Source organism: Arachis hypogaea, chromosome 11 (genome assembly GCF_003086295.3).
Source record: "Arachis hypogaea cultivar Tifrunner chromosome 11, arahy.Tifrunner.gnm2.J5K5, whole genome shotgun sequence".
Taxonomy (NCBI): domain Eukaryota; kingdom Viridiplantae; phylum Streptophyta; class Magnoliopsida; order Fabales; family Fabaceae; genus Arachis; species Arachis hypogaea.
Genome location: NC_092046.1, coordinates 148,187,680 through 148,209,561, shown reverse-complemented (window position 1 = coordinate 148,209,561; position 21,882 = coordinate 148,187,680). Strand labels below are relative to the sequence as shown.

At 29.5% G+C, this 21,882-nt stretch overlaps 2 protein-coding genes across 2 annotated transcripts; one reads left to right on the top strand and one right to left on the bottom strand.

The window, feature by feature from the left end:
* Positions 1-2,227: 2,227 nt before the first annotated feature.
* On the top strand, positions 2,228-5,205 carry LOC112723581 (peroxidase 16). The gene is made up of 3 exons (XM_025774998.3): positions 2,228-2,508; positions 2,642-3,005; positions 4,688-5,205. The coding sequence occupies exons 1-3, from the start codon at positions 2,293-2,295 to the stop codon at positions 5,092-5,094; spliced, it is 987 nt and encodes a 328-aa protein (XP_025630783.1). The 5' UTR covers positions 2,228-2,292; the 3' UTR covers positions 5,095-5,205.
* Positions 5,206-6,136: 931 nt separating this feature from the next.
* Positions 6,137-10,492, bottom strand: LOC112723579 (uncharacterized). Its single transcript, XM_025774997.3, has 3 exons — positions 8,697-10,492; positions 7,194-7,444; positions 6,137-6,874 (listed from the first exon to the last, which is right to left on the bottom strand). The coding sequence occupies exons 2-3, from the start codon at positions 7,440-7,442 to the stop codon at positions 6,320-6,322; spliced, it is 804 nt and encodes a 267-aa protein (XP_025630782.1). The 5' UTR covers positions 7,443-7,444; positions 8,697-10,492; the 3' UTR covers positions 6,137-6,319.
* Between the last annotated feature and the right edge of the window lie 11,390 nt (positions 10,493-21,882).

Genomic DNA, 21,882 nt, shown 5'->3' with positions numbered 1-21,882 from the left:
TAACCATATGATCCATGAAAACTTATCTGTTAATACATTTCAAAATTTCGTTGTCTCTTCTTTTTATGTGTTGACTGTTTCACTTTAATAGTTTAATTGTTATAATAAAATCTTAAAACCTTTTTTTTTTTTAGAAAAAGTAATTATTTTGCCATCACGTATATGTAGTTTATCTGATTGTCTGCGCTCATGCTGTCAATTAATTAACCCATAATATTAAAAGGGATATGGATGCGCATGATTGTTTATACTTTATGTAAATTATGTAACAAAAAGGTTGATAGTTAGTATAATAATAATAATAATAATAATAATAATAATAATAATAATAATAATAATAATAATAATAATAATAATAATAAGTATTGAAAACAACGACGTTAGTGTACACGAATTGCCATTCAAAATTTCAAACTCTTTACAACTAAGCCATTAGTAACTATATTTTACCAAAAATACTATATGTATCACTAAATTAATTATTATATTTATATATTATATATATTGATGTTATTATTTTTTTATTATTAGCATAATTAAATATAATAGAATAATAATTTTTTTTGTAAAGTATTAAATATATATTTTGATATGCAATGATTGATTTTAGGAAATCACTCGGATAAAGACGTTTAAAACGTCTTTAAAATATAGACGTTTTTTAATAATTAAAATTCAACCTATATAATCGATCAAATTGTGTTATTTTTATCAAAATTAGACTAAATAAATTGATTTGACCAAAAATCGATAAACTAAATCTTGAACTGATCTAAATTAATATTATTATTTTTTTAATAGAAAATGACTATAATACTGTTATTATAAAAAATGACTAAAATATTCTTAATAGAAGTATTTTTAAGTCATTTCTATAACAGGAGTATTGTAATTGTTTTTATAAAAAAATATTAATTTAGATCAATTGATTTATCAATTTTTTAGTCAAATAATCAATTTGTCTAGTCTAATTTTGATAAAAATAATATAATTTAATCGATTATATATGTTAAATTTTAATTATTAAAAAATATTTTTTTTAAAATGTTTTAATTATTTTTATATGAATGACTCCTTGATTTTAATATGTACATAATTCATAATTTAAATAACATTTTTTCTTGGTCAGCTCATCATGAAACTAAAGTTCGTTTCGTTATCTGAACATGCTTGTGCATGTTCGTGCATACCTACCATCTCTTATATATTCTCATTTTCTATCAATACTATTTATTATTCATAATTCATATGCATATATAGTATAGTAAACTCTCTGGCATCAAACTATTATTCACAAAGTTGTTTAGATGCTTCACGCAACTTATTATAGACCACATAGACATTATTTATATTGGCTTATTGGCGTTAATGTCGCTCCAATCATCCTTTATTTTCCTCATATAGATATAGCCAATATCCATATATACTTGTATCACGGGCCAGACTGTCACACAGTAACACACATTTGTTCTTATTCTCATCATTCATCAATCATTCTCCAATTAATTATTATCTTATCTATCTCCCTCTCAAATTTGTCACTAATATATCATGTTAACTATAGGGAGCATACCCACATACATATGTCTTAATCATCATTAGACAAAGCTTGAATAATTCCACACGTAATGTGTTTGAATTCCACATCTTATACAATAATGATAAAGAATTAACTAAATGGTATAAATTTAACTTATTATTATTAATATAAAATAAGAGTAAATACAGTCTTAAAGAAAAAGAGAATGTGAAAAGTTAGGTATAATTAATTTTATATAAAGTTGATATTTGAGAGTCGTTAGATGATAATTTAGTCAAATTTATCAAATCATTTAACGATTCTGCCATCAATTTTACATGAAGTTATTAACTGCACTTAAATTTCGAAAGAATTAAAAAATAAACATCATTCGTACTATACATAATAATCATCTACCATCTAGGTAGGGATAATAAACATCTCATCCCAAAAACTTAAGCTAATTTTGGGGTTCACCAAAAATCGAACTCTTGACCTTTTGGATTTAGAGCTCTAATACCATGTCATGATATCACTCATCCCAAAAATTTCAGTTGATGAGAAAAGATAACACTAATGGTTATATCTCTAATACTAAATCGGACATCCCTAAACCTTCATTGTACACATTTCGAAATATAAGATATAGCAATATCTTTTGTAACTGTCAAATGTGTTTAGCAACTATATATAAGTGCATATAACAAGGGTGGAAACAACATAGATACACACATCAGAACACATAAGAACCAAAACAAAAACATAAGAGAGTGATGGGAGGTTGTAATAGAATAATTGTATTGTTGTCATTGCTCCTTGTGGCAGCAGTTACCAGAAGCTCAGCTCAACCACTGAGCCGTAACTTCTACAGCCAAACATGCCCCAATGTTGAGCAGTTGGTCCGCTCCGCCGTCGCGAATAAGTTCCAGCAAACCTTTGTTACTGCTCCGGCCACCCTTAGACTCTTCTTCCATGATTGCCTTGTCAGGGTATGCAAAATATATATACAAATAAAGTCTACTTACTGTCATGAAACCACTCGTCTAAAATTAAACAACATGAATAATTATATCTTTAATACTTATATATATACATTATATTTGTTAATGGACATACATACAGGGTTGTGATGCATCGGTTTTGATACAATCTCCAAATAACAAAGCAGAGAAAGACCATCCAGATGATATATCACTAGCTGGTGATGGATTTGACACAGTGGTTAAAGCCAAGGCTGCAGTTGATAGCAACCCTCAGTGCCGTAACAAAGTCTCTTGTGCTGACATTCTTGCACTTGCTACTAGGGATGTTGTCAACCTGGCAGGGGGTCCATTTTACAATGTGGAATTGGGAAGGCGTGATGGAAGAATCTCTACCATAGCCAGTGTTCAACGCCATCTTCCTCATCCTGAAAACAATTTGGATCAGCTCACTTCCTTCTTTACCTCTAATGGCCTCTCTCAGACTGATTTGGTTGCATTGTCAGGTACGTCATTTTTTCTAACACTGTTCGTTTCGAGTTTCGACATAAATCGGGCACCAAATCAGTTATGTTTTATGTATAAATATATGTGTTTTATTCTGTTCATAGCAGAATAATCTTTATAAAAGGCTAAATATGTACTTTTATATATTATTAAGGGAAAATTCCACTCCCCTCTCCTGCGAGATGCTAAAATGACACTCTCCTCTCCTCTATTTATAAAATGTACATTCCCCTCCCTTATAACTTTTAAAAAACTTCCTCTTTAATCTATTTTAAATTTTTTGAGTTAACTAATGTTAACTTTATCCATTTTTTTAAAAAAAAATATTTTTTATAAAAATACTCTTTAGAAAAAGTTTTATTTTTTTGTCATTAAATTTTTCTTACCAAAATACCCTTTAATAAATTATTTTTTATTAATTAAATTCTATTTTTATCAAAATATTTTTTAAAAAAATTAATAATTAAATTATTTTTTTAAGATACTCTTCAATAATTTTTTAATTATTAAATTATAATTTTACTAAAATTTTTGTTAACAATTTTTTTTATATTTTACTATTAATTTTTTGATGTCAATATATATTATTTTAATATAAAAAAAAATTTTAGTAAGATTATTTTTCAATATCAATATATATTAATTGTTATACATATTAATAATGGTAAGATTTTTTATTTAATGTTAAAATAATATACATTGATATCGAAAAATTAATAGTAAAATATAAAAAAATTATTAACAAAAATTTTGGTAAAATAATAATTTAATAATTAAAAAATTATTGAAGGATATTTTAGAAAAAAATAATTTAATTATTAAATTTTTTAAAAATTATTTTGATAAAAATATAATTTAATTAATAAAAAATAATTTATTAAATGGTATTTTGGTAAGTAAAATTTAATAATAAAAAAACTTTGTTAAAGGGTATTTTTGTAAAAAATATTTTTTTTTGAAAAATAGATAAAGTTAACATTAGTTAACACAAAAAATTTAAAATGGATTAAAGAGGAGGTTTTTTAAAAGTTATAAGGGAGGAAAATGTACATTTTATAAATAGAGGGGAGGAGAGTGTCATTTTAACATCTCGCAGGGGAGGGGAGTGTAATTTTCTCTATTATTAATTATGATACACAGATACTGACATCGACACGGGACACGACACGGGACACGTTGACACACAAATTTTAAAATCTTACAAGACATAGGACACGCATACATATAAAATATAAAGTATTTTTTAGATAAATCATAATGGTATTTTGATATTTTATTGAATACTAAAATATAAATTAATTTTTTAATTATTTTTAATATTTTATTTTAATCATATCAAGTATTTAAAATATTTTTTGTTTTAATAAATAATAAATATATACTATATCTAAATTTATTTCAAAAATATATGTTAAGAATAAGATTGGACACGCTGACACGTAATGGTATTTAGGTGTGTCCAAACGTGTCCGGTGAAAAAAATTTATTTTTTATTAAGACACGGTTTGGACACAGGCGTATGTCAGTGAATGTCGTGTCCAAAATGCGCAGACACCGCAACTCAGCGAAGTGTCCGTGCTTTATAGATTATTAATTTTTTAAAAATATATCAATTATCTTTGACATCATTATATTATATGTATAATGTATGATTAAAATGTGATTTTTTTGAGAATATCAGGAGCACATACAATTGGATTCTCTCACTGTGGGAAGTTCTCAAATAGGATATACAATTTCAGCCCAAGAAATAGAATTGACCCATCATTGAATCTACAATATGCATTCCAGCTTAGACAAATGTGTCCACTGAAAGTTGATCCAAGAATTGCCATAAACATGGACCCAGTCACACCCCAAAAATTTGACAACCAATACTTCAAGAACTTGCAGCAAGGAAAGGGTCTCTTCACCTCTGATCAGGTGCTCTTCACAGATCCAAGGACTAAGTCAACGGTCAACTTGTTTGCATCAAATGAAGTAGCATTTAACAATGCCTTTATTAGTGCCATCACTAAGTTGGGTAGGGTTGGTGTCTTAACTGGTAATCAAGGTGAAATTAGGATTGATTGCACCAGGCCCAACTAAACAAATCAAATCTAGTAATACTTCCCTTTTTGATTTTGTATGTAACTATTTATATGATGATTCCTTTTTCCATTAATAAATGCTGTCATGGCATCATCATCATTCCTTAAACGAAGCTATTCTATATTTATAACTTTTTATTTAAATAAAACCATTGGCATCTAATCTAATTTTTATTACTAAAAATATGATAAATTTAACTCAATTTATAGAGATCACATAAAAAGAGTAGGAATCTTCCAAAAAATAACGCTTCACTCTCAAAACTCAAATTCGTGGACCCAATTGGATTTTGTTAACCCAAGATAGTCGGTTCAACAAGATTTACAGCATATTGTTGGGCCTTTCAATTTTGTAGTCAGCTCTCGACACACATTAAATGAGAAGTAAAGACCCAACTCAACCATTATCTATTTTCATGAAAGACAAGGCGTCTTTGTCAAAAAAGAAAAAGAACAGCTCAACCCTCAATCTTTTTACGAAAATTACAAATAAAATTTTGAGTAAATATCCTATCCGGCCCTCACAATTAGCTCGAAAGGACAATGAGTCTTTCAGAAAAAAAAATACCCAATTCGACCTCTGATTTTTTTTTTTTTTGATTGATTAGCCTATGTGCCAAACAAAAAACAACGTTGACCTTTTTTTGGTACAGGGATCTTGTTGTCCTTTCGAGGTAATTGTTAGGGACCGAATTGAGTTTTTTTTTTGTCAAGGACCTCGTTGTCTTTTAAAGTAATTGTGAGGTACTGTTTTGGATTTTTCTCTAAAATTTTTATAAAATTAATTTTTGTTGAAGATCAAAATATCTTTTTTGGCATAAAAAATGCCTTATTCTTGGTAAAATTGGATAAGGACCAAATTGAGTTTTTACTCTTGACAAAGTTTTGAAGAGTAAGATGCTCAAAACAAGTTGATCTTCTTTGGTTAGTAGCTATTTTCAATTAGTGTTTTAGTTCATGGTCATCTTTACAAGTGCATTAGGTTAAAACAATAATAATTAGTAACTAGCGATCTATATTCACAGAGAAGGGGGTAGGTGTTTTATAAAGTATAAACTATCCATTTTATTGGAATAAAGTAGAAACTAATTAATTATCTGCTAGGAATATCTGAATGAATGAACCACACAAATTTGTTGTGGTCCATGTAGAGTTAAACATGATACAAACAAATGATGATGAGTTATATATATATATATATATATGAAACTGGTATTGAATCTTTAATTTAAGCCTTGAGAAAGCCAATGTGGTCCCTTATTCCTTCCTTGTGTTTGTGTAAATGTCACAGTGGTACTGCTCAGAGGAGTGGTGGGGTCATTGCATTCTTCTACTATTCTACTTTTCCCATTTGGTGATGAGTCTTGTGAGCATGCTAAATGAGCCACATGATCATGTTTCTTAACATGGCTACTACTACTACTACTACCTCCTATACTTAGTGTCAAATCCACTTCCATTTCTTCATTATCACAACCACCATAGTTGCTAGGACCTGCCTCACCTCCCATAAATACTTCTTCCTCACAAGCAGGCCTTTCAAGATCAAAACCTCTACTTGAGCCTGCAGCTTCCTCTCTCATCAAATTTTGATGAACATGGAAATCTAGTCCATATGAGGCTTGTGCCACTAGATGTTGTTTTTGTTCAATGAAATGAGGATGCCTTTCATCTATGCCATTTAATAATGGAGTCAGAAGTTTCTGTTGTCTTATTTCCTTTCTGAGCTCATCCATCAGCATCTTTTGCACACTGTACAGCCTGTGCAGTTCTCTTACCTGCAAAATCCATATTCTCTTGCTGATCAATGATCATCATGTCCTTTCTAAGACAACAAATGGAAGTGTAATATGAGTACTGAATATGATACAATACAGATGTAACAATATTTGAAGTAGATATGCATAAGGTACACATACATAAGTGCACATAGATTAAGAAGTTTCATAAAAAATGTTGATCATGACAATTTTCTCATATGGCTATAGATATATAAGACTTTTGACCCTATGGATTTCATGTGATGTAATATTTGTTAAGATGAGTAGTTCAATAATCACATCACATGTATTTTTGAGTATATATATATATACATACCTGCTGTTTGAAGATGGCCTCATGCATCTGCATTGTCCTTTTGATGTATTCAATGTTGTTTCTTTCAAGCATCCTATCCATTATTGGATCTTGCACTTTGGAACTGATTATAGTCTTGATGAGAAGGTTATAATTGGTCAGCACTTTGTTCTGATAATGCTCCCAGACATCCACTCCACCCACTCTCAACTTGTTGCTGTCTAATGATGTTGCTAGAAGATTTACTGAATATTCAACTTTGGTTCCCATGCCTGAAAAGAAACATGAAGTAAGTTCATTTTAAACTTTGTTCAATGCTGCTTTTACCATACTTCAACATAACAATTGGAAAACTGTAAACTCATGTTTTATATAGGAATTGTTGAGGGCTAAATTACCCCAATCAAATTGCAGTATGATCAGCCATAGTATACTTCATATATGCTGACATTATCATGAAACATAGATTCTGCCACTTCCCTTTTTGGTGCAGAGATGCATACCATATAAAAGGAGCAGATTCTATCTTTTTTTTCATGAGATAACTTGTCAAAACAGGGCCTTCCACTTTACTAACCAAAAGTAGGAGTGTATATATATATATATATATATATATATATATATATATATATATATATATATATATATAGAGAGAGAGAGAGAGAGAGAGAGAGAGAGAGAGAGAGAGAGAGAAAAAGGGGGACCAAAAGAATTTGCATTTAAAATGTTCAAAGTGTGTAATCATACATTGCCGGGACACTAAAGCAGCATGAATATGAACACATTAGATGTAGGCAACAGTGAGAACAATTAAAGTGGGGGTCTGTGATTGTGTGATGGAAGCACCATTACATCTTTAGAGGCTCCGTTTGGTAAATGTCTCAAAACATAAATTATAAAAACACTGATAAAAGAGACGAAAAAAATCTGTCTTAAGAAGAGACATTCTGTTTGTTTATATATCTGTCTTTAAATAAATTTGTATATTCTACTGTTTTCTATATGCCTATCTATGCCTCAGAAAAGTGATCACTTCACCATGGTTTTCTTTTACAAAAGCTACTATGCTCTTTTGAGCTACTCTAAAGACAACTGAACTTTACATCTGGTAATGCTAAAATAGGGACTTAAGGATTCAACAAGATTTGAGGATCACAACATCTATCACACACACAAAGACACTGGGGAGTTTACATGTCAAGAATACATGTGCAAGCAAGTCAACTTTTATTTCCTTTTATGTTACTCTTGAAATTTTTTATGTGTCACTGTGGATGGATGTTTGACAATTGATAATTGTCATTTCCTTATCAAATAAAACTACCATATATGAAAAACATAAGGAGCATTAAATCAAACTGCAGAATCTTCTTTCAAGCCATATATATATGTTATGGACTACTATGAAGAAAAATAAAAGATCAGAAACTGTTCTCATTAGGATATATATCATATCATAACTCATATGCCTTAACTAAAAAACAATGAAAAGCCATATATATTTGTATTATGGACTATGTATACCTGTAATAAGAAGTAGCAAAATTGCAGCTTTCTCTGATGAAGAAGGTCATTGAACATCTTCCTCCTTCATGCCAGCATTTTAAGCCATGAATCAGCCTTAAGAGTAGTTGAAACAGTATATTCTGTCATAATTACTATCCTTGAATCTTGTTTGAGACAAAGGAGAGATCAAAAAGTAGTATAGCTCATAGACAACAAGCTAAGAAATCTCTTTCTATCTATCTGTCTATCTCTCTATCTATCTATCTATCTATCTATATCTCTCTATAAGCACATGTAATAACCAATCAAGAATAAACATTCATTCAACCCTTCACTATGAAACAAAACAAGCTCAGATTTAAAAATGTAACAATAATTTAGGTTATGACAGGCTGTGATGAGAAGAGGAAGCTAAGCAAGATTCAAAAAAAAAAAAAAAACTAAAATGGAGTAGTAGAGTAATGTGTCTGTATAAGTTTGAGTAAGAGTGATATTGAGAGAGAGAGAGAGAGAGAGAGAGAGAGAGAGAGAGGTGTGTGTGATGATATAATAGAATATGTATGAATGATAATAATATAATAATATTAGTGTAGTTGTAACATTTACTTTAGTTGATTGAATATTGTGGTTCATCAATCAGTGTAATGTGGGAAATGAATTGAATTGAAAGGATAGAAAGGAAAGGGGACCACAGAAAGAAAGGGTTGTATAATAAAAACAAGTGACAGTCCTAAGCATGAGCCAATGTATGGTAGGGCATGGGAGTGCAGTGCAATGAACAAGATATTCCAGACAAACTCCTTAGCTTCTTATAATCATCATCATCATTCATCATATAATGCATCATATATCACCAATCAAAATTAGTGCTTGCTTCTTCACTACACATTTGTTTTTACAATTTGATTACATTTATATTATTCTTTCCGTACATGCACAACAACAATAAAATATCAACTTATCTGTATGTTGGTGTTGGAGAAGATTTCATCAGAATGCCAATTTTAGGTGTATGTTGTTATTATTTGGATTCCATGTGAATTTCCCTTGCCAGCCATGGAACTTTGCTAGGATTTCAAGCTGTGATAGTGACTCATTCCAACCTTATAGATTGTGTGTATACACATGCACTCAGAATTATGCTGCATAATAATATATTATTCATATAATACAGTAACAAAATATCTAGAAAATCATAATTAAAATATGGTGGAAACTCAGGTGCAGTCGACTTCACGTGAAGTTGATACTGAAAGCTGTTAGATGGTTTGACTGATTTGACTAAATTTTTATCTGACGACTCTTAGATATTAATTTCACATAAAGTCGACTTCACCTGAGTTTTCACCCTTAAAATATAGATAAGTAAAAAGTTTAATCAAACATGTTAATCTAGTTAACGATTTTTAACTATCATCTTCGTATAAAAACATTGTTACGTGCAGGCTAAATAATATTATGAGGGTGAAATCCAAAACTAAAATATCTTGGTGGGTGGTGTGGTGGAGATGAAAAGTTGTCAAAATCAAAATTAAAGATAGAAATTAATATATCCTCCAACTTCGGTTGTAAACGGAGTTTTAATTTGTTCTCTCATCTGTCACGGTTTATTCTCTCTCACTATTTATAACCACAAATAATTCAAATTGTAAGATCCTACATACATGTGCGTGCGAAACACCAAAGTTTAATGCTCAACATTATTCCTACACATAACTCATCTTATTCAATATGTTCTCATTGAACTACCTACCTAATGGCCTACACATAAATCACCATTTTACACCGCACAAATGTATGTATATATTAACCCCAGCTTGTGCGTGCTGCCATTTTTCTTTATATAATATATATGAATGAATGAATGGCTCATACATATGCTTCAACTTCAACTTGCAGTAGTTTCTTCAAAATTTGGGTCACTCAAGGCACGCGTTGTACCCTTTCAAAGGCACAAGCCGTAACAAAGTAGACCCACCCTTCCGCACTCAATCCTACTATGCCTTTTCAATTTACTTTCATTAGTTGAAAGCTCGCGCGCATTTGTCTCTATGTGAAGTTGATATTTGAAAATCATTAGATAATTTGATAAGTTTAAATAAAGGTAAAAACTTAGGTGAAGTCGACTTCACGTCGTTAGATAAAAATTTAGTCAAATCAGTCAAATCATTTAATGACTCTCAAATATTAACTTCACATGAAGTCAACTGCACCTGAGTTTCCACTTTAAATCAATTATCATTTAACGATTTTCAACTATCAATTTCATATGAACGCGTATTCACCAAACAGTGATTATATAAATAATTATCTAAAAGAACGATAATAAAATAACTGTATAAAATATTTTATAAAGTGTATCAAAATTAAATCCGTATTTTTTAGCGTTAATTAAAAAATTTAAAATTTATAAAAATATTAAAAATAAATTATTTTTATAACCAAATTTAAATAAATCTTTTTTTAATTAACTTTTATTATATCAATAAACTATTAAATTAATTTAATTAAATTTAATTATTAAAATAATTTGATCATATAACACCACCATAAAATTTACTTAAAATTTGATCTTACACCGTATTTAATAATAAAATAAGTGTACAAAATATATTGATTCTTCATCTTGTTTCTAATAATTCACTCTCTACACTTGAATAGTAGTCCTGTTAAATAGTGAAATACAGTACATATATATATAGTAGTACCGACACTCCCTTTACTTATCAAATAACCATTAATGAAACCTAAAACATATTCTTTTTCTCATAATAAAAAATTTTAATATATAGTATTATTCAATAATTAATTTCTATATTTTTGTCTTGTTTGATTTTCTTGGCTTCTATCTGTATTAGTTAATATTTTTTAAACTACTTCAGGTCATGTCATGTTTCCGTAAATAACTTAAATCTCAATTAATGGACTTTGTCTGTCTCATACTCTTATTAATTATTTGGAACCTCCGTCTTCTAATGGGCGAAAATGTTTTTCAAAAAATAAAAAAATAAATAAATAAATAAATCCTAATTTTTTAATTTAAAGAGACGAATACATATAAATTATTAATTAATTAAAAATACTAAAATATATAAAATTAAATTGATCTTTAAAAAAATTAAATATTTTATATTTTAAAAAATTAAAAATATTTTTAATTTTTAATTAATTAATAATTTATTTATTTTTGAGATAAAAAATCAGAATCTATTTATGGGTTACCCTGAAAATAAATATAACTTAATTAAAAGATGCACACTATCGATCTGATAACAGTCCCATGACCATGATAATAAATAAATGTACAATTGGATCTTATCAGCAACACAGGCACTTGTTTTTTATTTTTCATCTTCACGATCAAGATGGGTCCAACCGTATATTAAAATAAAAGAAAATTACTTGAAATGTGATTGGTGCCTTGGAATGTGTTGCTTTAGTTTCAATGTTTGATGAACAAATGGTTGGCACATTTAAGTGGTGTCATGATCCATGGATTCATAAGAAAGTCACATCCTCACTCAATCACATGTATGTTTGCAAAAGGCTTGTTGATAAGATTTATTTGGAATGACAAGAATAATGGTTGTGCCTCTTATGGGGTCCAACAATTCTTTTAGTGACACTTGTCACTCACCCAACCATACAATATCTTCTTAGTACTCTACTACTAGTAGTAGTACCAATATTCCATCTTGTGTACAATAATATATGAGATTGATTAATGTGAATATGTGATGGGTGTATTTATGTTTTAACAAGATATATCAAGTTAGAATGCGAAGCGAAAAAAAAAAAAAAAGGTAAAGTATGATTTTGGTTATTAAAATATAGATAGAAATTTTTTTTTGTCTTTAATATTTTTTTGGATATAAAATCGTTTTAAAAATTTAACTTGATTTTAAAATTGTCTTTATCTTATTTTAGAGACCAAAATCGTATAAAAGTAGCGAGAGTGGAAGCAGAAGCAGAGGTGGATCATAGACATCTTTTTCTTTTTTCTTTCCTTTCCCCTTCAAAACACTATCTTTCTTTTACTTTTTATTTTTTTAATTGAGTAAATTATCATTTTTGTCCTCAACCTTTGGGATAAATCTTATTTGTGTCCCTAACGTTTAAATCGTCCTATTTTTATCCCTAACGTTTGTAAAAGAGATTCAATATTATCATGCCGTCAATTACACATCATGAGCGCTTTAGTTTAAGTTTTAAAAATCCTTTCTTGAAGTTAAAATACAAATGTTTGGGATAGAATCGATGATTTACTTCGAAAAATAGCTCATCAAATGTTGAAACTAATTCCTACAACATTTACATAATTCACTTTTCTAGGGACATAATTGAATCTAAACACAAATAGTGAGTATAATATTAAAATCGAACACATCCAAATAAGACCTAATTGAAAATGAATACATCCAAGTGAGAATAATTGAAAAATATAATCTGATTTGTTAGTATAATTGATAGTAGGATAACATTGAATTACTTTTATAAATGTTAAGGATACAAATAGAACGATTTAAACGTTAGGGACAAGGACTTACCCCAAACATTGGGGATAAAAACGATACTTTACTCTTTTTAATTTTATAATTTTTTTGTTATGAGTAATTTGGTCCAAATTTTTAATATTTAAATAAAAATTATAATTTTAAAACTTGGTTTTAAACTTTAAGAACGATTTTGTATGTAAAAAATGTTTGAGACAAAAAAAATTTCGACCTATACCTTAAAAACCAAAATCATACTTAACCCAAAACAAAATAAAAATTTTGGTTATTTTTATATGATATCTCATTCAAATTAAATGCCAATTATTCAATAAATAAATAAAAGGTGTGTTGAGGATCTAGTGGTCACTTTGTGACTTGACCTGTTTTTGGGATCAGTTGTTGTTTAATCAGTTAAGATTCTTTTGCCAAAGGGGTTGATTAAAGGAGCAATTGAAATTAGATTGTGGCTTTTTGGCTTAAGCATGCTTAGGTTAAAGCTAAACCTACTTTCCTTTTCGATGATTGCTTAAGGACAATGGAGCACACTGCTTCGGATAAAGGAATCCAATACATCATGCCTACCTTTATCTTAATTAATTAAAGTGATGATACCAATATAATAAATTAATAATGTATTGTTTAAAATATATGAGAGATAGATAAATCTTTTTGTACGTTTGTATCAATGTGATATAATATAAGTACTTGCTGGCTGCTGCTATTAATTAAGCAGCAATTACATGTAAATAAAAAATCAATTATTAATCGGCGATCGACTAAGAATTAAGTATTTAATATTTTATAAATTTTGTTATTAAATTATTATAAATAAATTTAATTATTTATTTATATGTATAAATATACAAATTTATAATAATTAATCTATTATATATTATTAATTTTATAATTAAAATACACTGTAAGTTATTTTTTTATTACAATTAAAATTAAATTTTTTTTATAAATTAAAGAGTTTCCTCTTCTTTTTTCTCTTATCTTTTTTTTATCTCTCTCATTTTTTATCTAATTATCCACTCTATCTTTCATATATATTATTATCAATGACTAATTACGAATTTAACAATTAAAATATATAACATAAAACTTTTAATTATTACTAAATTAAAATATAACTATATTATATTATATTACTAATTTAATAACCAAAGTGTGTCACATGACACTCTCTTATTAAAATTAAAATAAAATATTTTTCTCCAAAATTAATAAACTCTCTTTCTCCATCGCCTTATCTATCTCTCTCATTTTCTCTATTTTTCCTCTACTATTTTCACTTTTCACTCTATATATAACTTATAATTTAAATTTTATATTACCAATTTGACAAACTAAAATATGTCATAAAAAATTCTTTCATTACAATCAAAATAAAATATTTTCCTCAAAAATTAACAAATTCTCTCTCTCACTTCACACCACAAACACATGGTTTGTGACAGCTTGGTTTAGGTCGCTTAGGCCAGAATTTTATTCCTTTGGGCCCTCCTATCCATTAATGCTCAAAACCTTGGATCCTTTTTTATTTTACCCTTGCCTTTTGGTTTAAAGGGCTATTAGCTTTTTCTGCTTGCTTCTTCTTTTTTTTCTGCAAGCTTTTCACTGCTTTTTCTTGCTTCAAGAATCAATTTTATGATTTTTCATATTATCAATAACATTTCTCCTTTTTCATTATTCTTTCAAGAGCCAACAATTTTAACATTCATAAACAACAATATCAAAAATATGCAATGTTCAAGCATTCATTAAGAAAACAAAAAGTATTGCCACCACATCAAAATAATTAAGCTAACTTCAAGATAAAATTCGAAAACCATGCACTTCTTGTTCTTTTGCAATTAAAATATTTTTTCATTTAAGAAAGGTGATGGATTCATAGAACATTCATAGCTTTAAGGCATAGATACTTAGACACTAATGATCATGTAATAAGACACAAACATAAATAAAACATAAAGCATAGGGAACGAAAAACAGAAAAATAAAGAACAAGAAAATTAAAGAACGGGTCCACCTTAGTGATGGCGGCTAGTTCTTCCTCTTGAAGATCTTATGGAGTGCTTTACCTGCTCAATGTCACTTCCTTACCCTTGTTGCTCCTCCCTCATGGCTCTTTGGTCTTCTCTAATTTCATGGAGGAGGATGGAATGCTCTTGGTGCTCCACCCTTAGTTGTCCCATGTTGGAACTCAATTCTCCTAAGGAGGTGTTGATTTGCTCCCAATAGTTTTGTGAGGAAAGTGCATCCCTTGAGGCATCTCAGGGATTTCATGATGAGGAATTTCCTCATGCTCTTATTGAGGTCCATGAATGGGCTCTCTTGTTTGTTCCATCCTTTTCTTAGTGATGGGCTTGTCCTTTTCAATGAGGGTGTCTTCCTCTATGACAATTCCAGCTGAATTGCAGAGGTGACAAATGAGATGAGGAAAGGCTAACCTTGCCAAAGTAGAGGACTTGTCCGCCACCTTGTAAAGTTCTAGGGATATAATCTCATGAACTTCTACTTCCTCTCCATTCATGATACTATGGATCATGATAGCCCGGTCTATAGTAACTTCAGACCGGTTGCTAGTAGGAATGATTGAGCGTTGGATGAACTCCAACCATCCCCTAGCCACGGGTCTGAGGTCAAGCCTTCTTAGTTGAACCGGCTTGCCTCTTGAGTCTCTCTTCCGTTGAGCGTCTTCCACACAAATGTCCATAAGGACTTGGTCCAACCTTTGATCAAAGTTGACCCTTCTAGTGAAAGGGTGAGGATCTCCTTGCATCATTGGCAAGTTGAATGCTAACCTCACATTTTCCGGACTAAAATCCAAGTAGTTCCCCCAAACCATTGTGAGCCAATTCTTTGGGTTCGGGTTCACACTTTGGTCATGGTTCTTAGTGATCCATGCGTTAGCATAGAACTCTTGAACCATTAAGATCCTGACTTGTTGAATGTGGTTGGTGAGAATTTTCCAGCCTCTTCTTCGAACTTCATGTCGGATCTCCGGATATTCACTCTTTTTGAGTTTGAAGGGGCCTCGAGGAACACCTTTTTCTTGGCCACAACTTCATAGAAGTGGTCTTGATGGACCTTTGAGATGAATCTCTCCATCTCCCATGACTCGGAGGTGGAAGCAATTGTCTTCCCTTTCCTCTTTCTAGAGGTTTCTCTGGCCTTTGGTGTCATTAGCAGTTATAGAAAAACAAAAAGTTTTAGCTTTTCCCACACCAAACTTAGAATGTTTGCTCGTCCTCGAGCAAAAGAATAAAGAAGGGAGTAGAAGAGGAAGAAATGGAGGAGATGGAGGGTAGTGAAAGTTACGACCAAGGAGGGTAATAGTGTGTATGTTGTGTGAAATGGAAGGTGGTAAAGAGGGATATTTATAGTGTAAAGGAGAGAGGGTATTCGGCCATGTGTGGGTGGGTTTGAGAGGGAAATTGTTTGAATTTGAATGGTGAGGTAGTGGGGTTTAATGATGGATGGATGTGAGTGGTGAAGAGGTTGTCGGGAAGAGGGTAGGATTTGATAGGTGACGGGTGTTTGGGGAAGAGGTATTGAGGTGATTGGTCAAGGGTGTATGGGGAAGAGTGTTATGGAAAGGTGTGAAGAGGAGAGAAGAAGGGATGGAGTAGGTGGGGATCCTGTGGGGTCCACAGATCCTAAGGTGTCAAGGAATCTGAGTCCCTGCACCATTCTGGCGTTCAAATGCCCATTCTGTGCCAAATCTGGCGTTTAACGCCAGCTCTGCTACCTTTCATGGCGTTAAACGCCAATCCAGCTACCTTTTCTGGCGTTAAACGCCACTCTACTGCCCATTTCTGACGTTAAATGCTGCCAGGCTGGGCGTTAAACGCCCATTCTAGTATTCTTACTGGCGTTTAAACGCCAATAAGCCTGTCCTCCAGAGTGTGTTGTTTTTAATGCTGTTTTTTATTTTTCAGTTGTTTTTGTGTCCTTATCTTTCTCTCTCTTTTCTCTCTCATTCTCTATCTCTCTATCTTTATATTTTACAAAAAATAAAATTAATAAAATAATATAATTTAAATAAATTTATAAAATTATAATAAATACATTAAATTAATAATTAAATATAATTAAAAAATAATTTTATAATATTATTCACATAAAAAATATTATTATATATATATTTTTTATTTTTCTTATTTAATTTCAAATTTTTATTATTCATCTTTTTATTTTATACTTTTACATCTCTTCCTTCAAATATTTAGATAATCGGAAGAGAATATTAATATTGTGATTAATAATTAGAATCAAGATTTAATTATTTAAAAAAAATAATTTAAAATTAATTTTATAATTATCAATATAAATTTTTTAATAATAATATCTAACTATATATAGAAAGAGAGAGAAATATTTTTAAATAATAAATATGAAAATTAATTATTTTATATGTGTAACAAACCTAACACCTAATTAAATATAAAAATATATACATTTAATTATTTTAAATTTTAGATAATCAATATTAAAATTAATATTAGTAAAAAATTAAACTCTTTACATAAAAACAACTAAAAAATTTATTATTTAATTTTTTTAATTTTCGGAGATCCTGATTTTGTTAGTCAATAGAGACTTTTGTCCCTATAACCTTTTATAAAAATAATTTTATTCTATAAATCTTTTTTATTATAATCTATGATGTCATGATAAAATTAACATAATTTTAAAAAAATTATATTTTCGTAATACTATTGCACAAAAACACTTAGTTTAGTAATTAATTTTTAATGTATATAAAATAATTTTTATTAAGTATTAACATATGGAGGGGAAAATTAAAATAAAACAAGATCGGTTGTAAAAGTTTGAAGAGGGAAACCAAAGATTGCACATCCAAATCAGCTCCCACATTAGACGCATCAGATTCGTAGCATTGAGCTTATAAATTATTATGACATCCCCACCGACCGATAAGGTTAAATAACACTATCATATCCAAATTTAAAACTCAAATGGAATCTCTCTCTATTTTGGGACCAACGCTTATCTTCTCTAGATCCAATAATACACTCTTTATTAGTACTATATTAAAAAAAAATAGTAATATCATCCACGTGTTTTTTCAAAGAAAAAAAAAATCTATAAGGGATTTAAAGTAAAAAGTATTTTATTTAATTGCAAGTCTTTTTGAAATTTTTATTTATAACTTTTTAATAATTTGTCAACAAAACTCTTTTTTAGGATCCATCTAGTGTACAGATGTATTTTGGTACAGATTTACAGATTTTTGTTTTTATTTGGTTTAAAAGCGTATCACTAAAAGTGTTGCTTAAAGAGAAAGTATTACTCTTAATCGTTAACTTGGCTCTGATACCAATTTTACTCTTCATATTTTACTTCGAATAAGTTTATAATTTGCAAATTCATAAAAAATGTTGACCATTTCTACTAGTATTTATAATTCTGATTTCATTTGTATAGTTTTTTTTTTTTAATCTTGTTTTAGTTTATAATATTCTTTTTTGCAAGGATTATTGTATATAAAATCTTTTATCTGTTTGTCTTTTTCTTTAATATAATTTCTCAAATCTTCAAAAACTTCTTTTTATTTCTACACTTTCTGTTGTTTCTAAATATCTTTTTAATTTTTCAACCTCATTCTCCATTTTTTCTTTCAACAGCTTTAATTCTTTTAAGTCATAATATGGTTTTCCAGGCATTTATAAATTTTTTAAGTTTAACTCCAACTTGTTTATATTTATTCTTATTTCTATCCTTTTTATTATAAGGTCATCAATTTCGATCTGAAGATTATTTAATTCCCTTTTATACTCTTTTATTTTACTTTTTTAATTTTTTCGCTCTTTTTCTTTTTATTTTATTTTCTGGTCTTTCAATTTTTGTATGCTTCATTATTTATTTTAGAATTTCTGCAAACTCTATCATCGCTTCATCACTATTTTCTAGAGATTCTATTAATTTTTCTAGCTCTTCAACTTCTCTTTTTAACTTGTCATAGATTATTTTTAGAGCTTCAAATGCTCTTTGATTTATTTCAGAAAACTGCAAATAATTCAAACGATTTTCTCTTTCAAAGAGCTCTTGTTTCTTATCTTGATAAGTTACATATATTTATTCTTTATTTATTGTCATAATTTAGTATTTAGGGTTTCATTTATTTTTCGACCTTTTTTGTTAATTCTTTTATTTCAGAATTTTCTTCTTTAATCTTTAACTTAGATAAACTTAAAGGGCTATTAATTTTAGATTTTCTTATTTGAAAATTTGATGAAACCAATTTTTCTGATGGTTCTTTTAATAATAGAACTGAGTTTTCAATAGCTTTATATTTTGGTATTTCTGTTTTTACAATTTTCTGAAATAGTTCATCGACATAAATTCTTTCTCTGTTTTTAAATATTATACTATGATGGCTATTTGTTAAAGCATAATTTATTGCATATGTTATTGAAAATGGTTCATCATCTTGTTCCATTAGATTCTTTCTATGAAATTTATAAGCCAAACTTATAGATCTTCCAAGATTTTCAGTTGATAAAGGTATAGCATATCCAAGATGGGCATTAAATTTAACATTTACGTTTGCCAAATTTCCATGAACAAGTCCAATTATTTGATCTATCGGGTTATCAGTAATTATTTTGTCACAGATTGCTAAACTTATTGGTGAATTAATTCTTTTCATATATGTAGATTTGATTAAGACTTGTATAGTACTAATATGAATCCATCCAATTTTAGATCTTTTTTGTTGATCCTTAATTTTCTCAATCTGTTTACTTAATTATTCATTATTTATCAAAGCTATTTCAAGTTCTCCATTGGCAGATTTTATCTTTATAGGAGCTTCAAGTTGAATTTTTCCATAGTATATTATATTTTTTCTATTAAAAACTTCTTTTAAAAGATTTTGTTTATTAAAATTTTCATTTGATTTGAGATTTAATTCTGTTTTTAGAACAGCCTGCTTTTCATTATCTAATAAAGCAGTTAATCTATAATAATCATATTCTTCTGTTAATTCTAAACTTTGTAAATAATTCATAATTGAAAGACTAGAATGAAGATGTACCTTTCTGGAGAAAAACTTCCTTTATTCAATATATTTTACATAAGGGGTTTTTATCTCCAGAGGGGAGATTGTAGATACTAACTCCAGAAGGGAGTTTAGAACTATTTTTCCCTAAGGGGATTCTTCCTCAGACTATAGAATCGCCTCGGCAGCTTCCTCCTTGCTCTCCTAGCATATGAGTACTCTTAGCCTCCTGCTTCCTATTGTCTGATGCCTTTACAATTGCCTAAGCAACCTATTTATAGTAGTTGGGTTTGATGGACAATTCTCATCCTTACCCTTCTTATAACGTCATTGCTTACGTCATTGTTTGTTCTCTTTCACCAACTACATTGTTGGTGCTCTATGACCTAAGTGCTTACGTCACTATGCAATAATGTTGAGAGATGCTTCAGATGCGCTGTCCTCTTCTTTTATCATGTGACCGTCAGATGCATTGTCTTCTTCCTTCATCATGTGAGTTGATTCCGTTTCATTATTGCTTTCTTCAGATATCTCTAAGGCACATAGCTGGCACTTGTGGTCTTCTTTGTCTTTTATCAAATAGCAGAGATTCCTCTTTATCCTTTCAGGGAGCTTTTCTAAAAGTCCAGATAAGTTGTAGAATGCTGATTCAAATTCCACCAAGAGTCTCATCTCTCTTTCTTCAATTTCATTTCTTTTACTGGACACAAGCAGAGTATTTCTACTTTTATAATTAATTCTTGTGTGAGATTCCTTCGTTATTTTTTGAGTTCTTTCAAAGACCCTTGCTAATGTGCTGGCTAGCCTTCCTTCATGACTGTAAATTGTTAAATCTTGAATCTGATCAATTGGTTGAAAATTTCCTGGGAAGACGGACATGAATATTACTTGGTGTGCTGGAACCAAGCATTCTTCTTCTTCATTAAAAATAGGTTGACTGTTTGTAAATTTTAGGGATATATCCCTTGGATTTACATTGTCAATCATATTTTTAAATCTCTTTACTGCATCAACGAATCCTGCAGGAAACTCACTAATAATTTTTAGATCATTAAAAATTAAGATTGTATCAATTAATCCATACTGAAAAAACTGATAGGTGTCAGATGGGAAAGCATCTGGAAATATAACCAGCTTTGTTAGCTGTTCTTTGGCAATAGGATAATATCCCAAAATTGTCCTTTTTTCTTCAGTCCAATTCAGGACTATGTTAAGGGTTTCTCTGAGATTTGATCTACAGACCCTTTTCTTTTCCTTGATTTCAGCCCTTGTAGGAATGTTTCTGATTATTCCTGTTCTCTGGGTTTGAATTGGAGCTTTATCTGCTCTTTTTAGGGTTTGCTCTGGATGGAGAGCTTCATATTCCCTGAAGGATTCCTTTGCTTCTTCCAGTGTTAGAAACCCTCCTTTATGAATTATCCTTGATTGATGTGTGAATGGTGCTGCTTTTTCCCAGGCATCATATACTCCTTTTATGGGGCCATTATAAATTACATAATATTTTTTATCTTGGGTGGATTTTTTAATGATTTCAGCAATTGTTTTATTTTCTAAAATTTTTTCTTCACCTGATTTGTCCACCACGCTTAGCTGGCTAAACTCTGATGGTTTTGCTTGTTGTGTTGATTTCATTGCTTCGATGGCCTTCTTGAGAGATTGGATCTGTGTCCTTATTTGC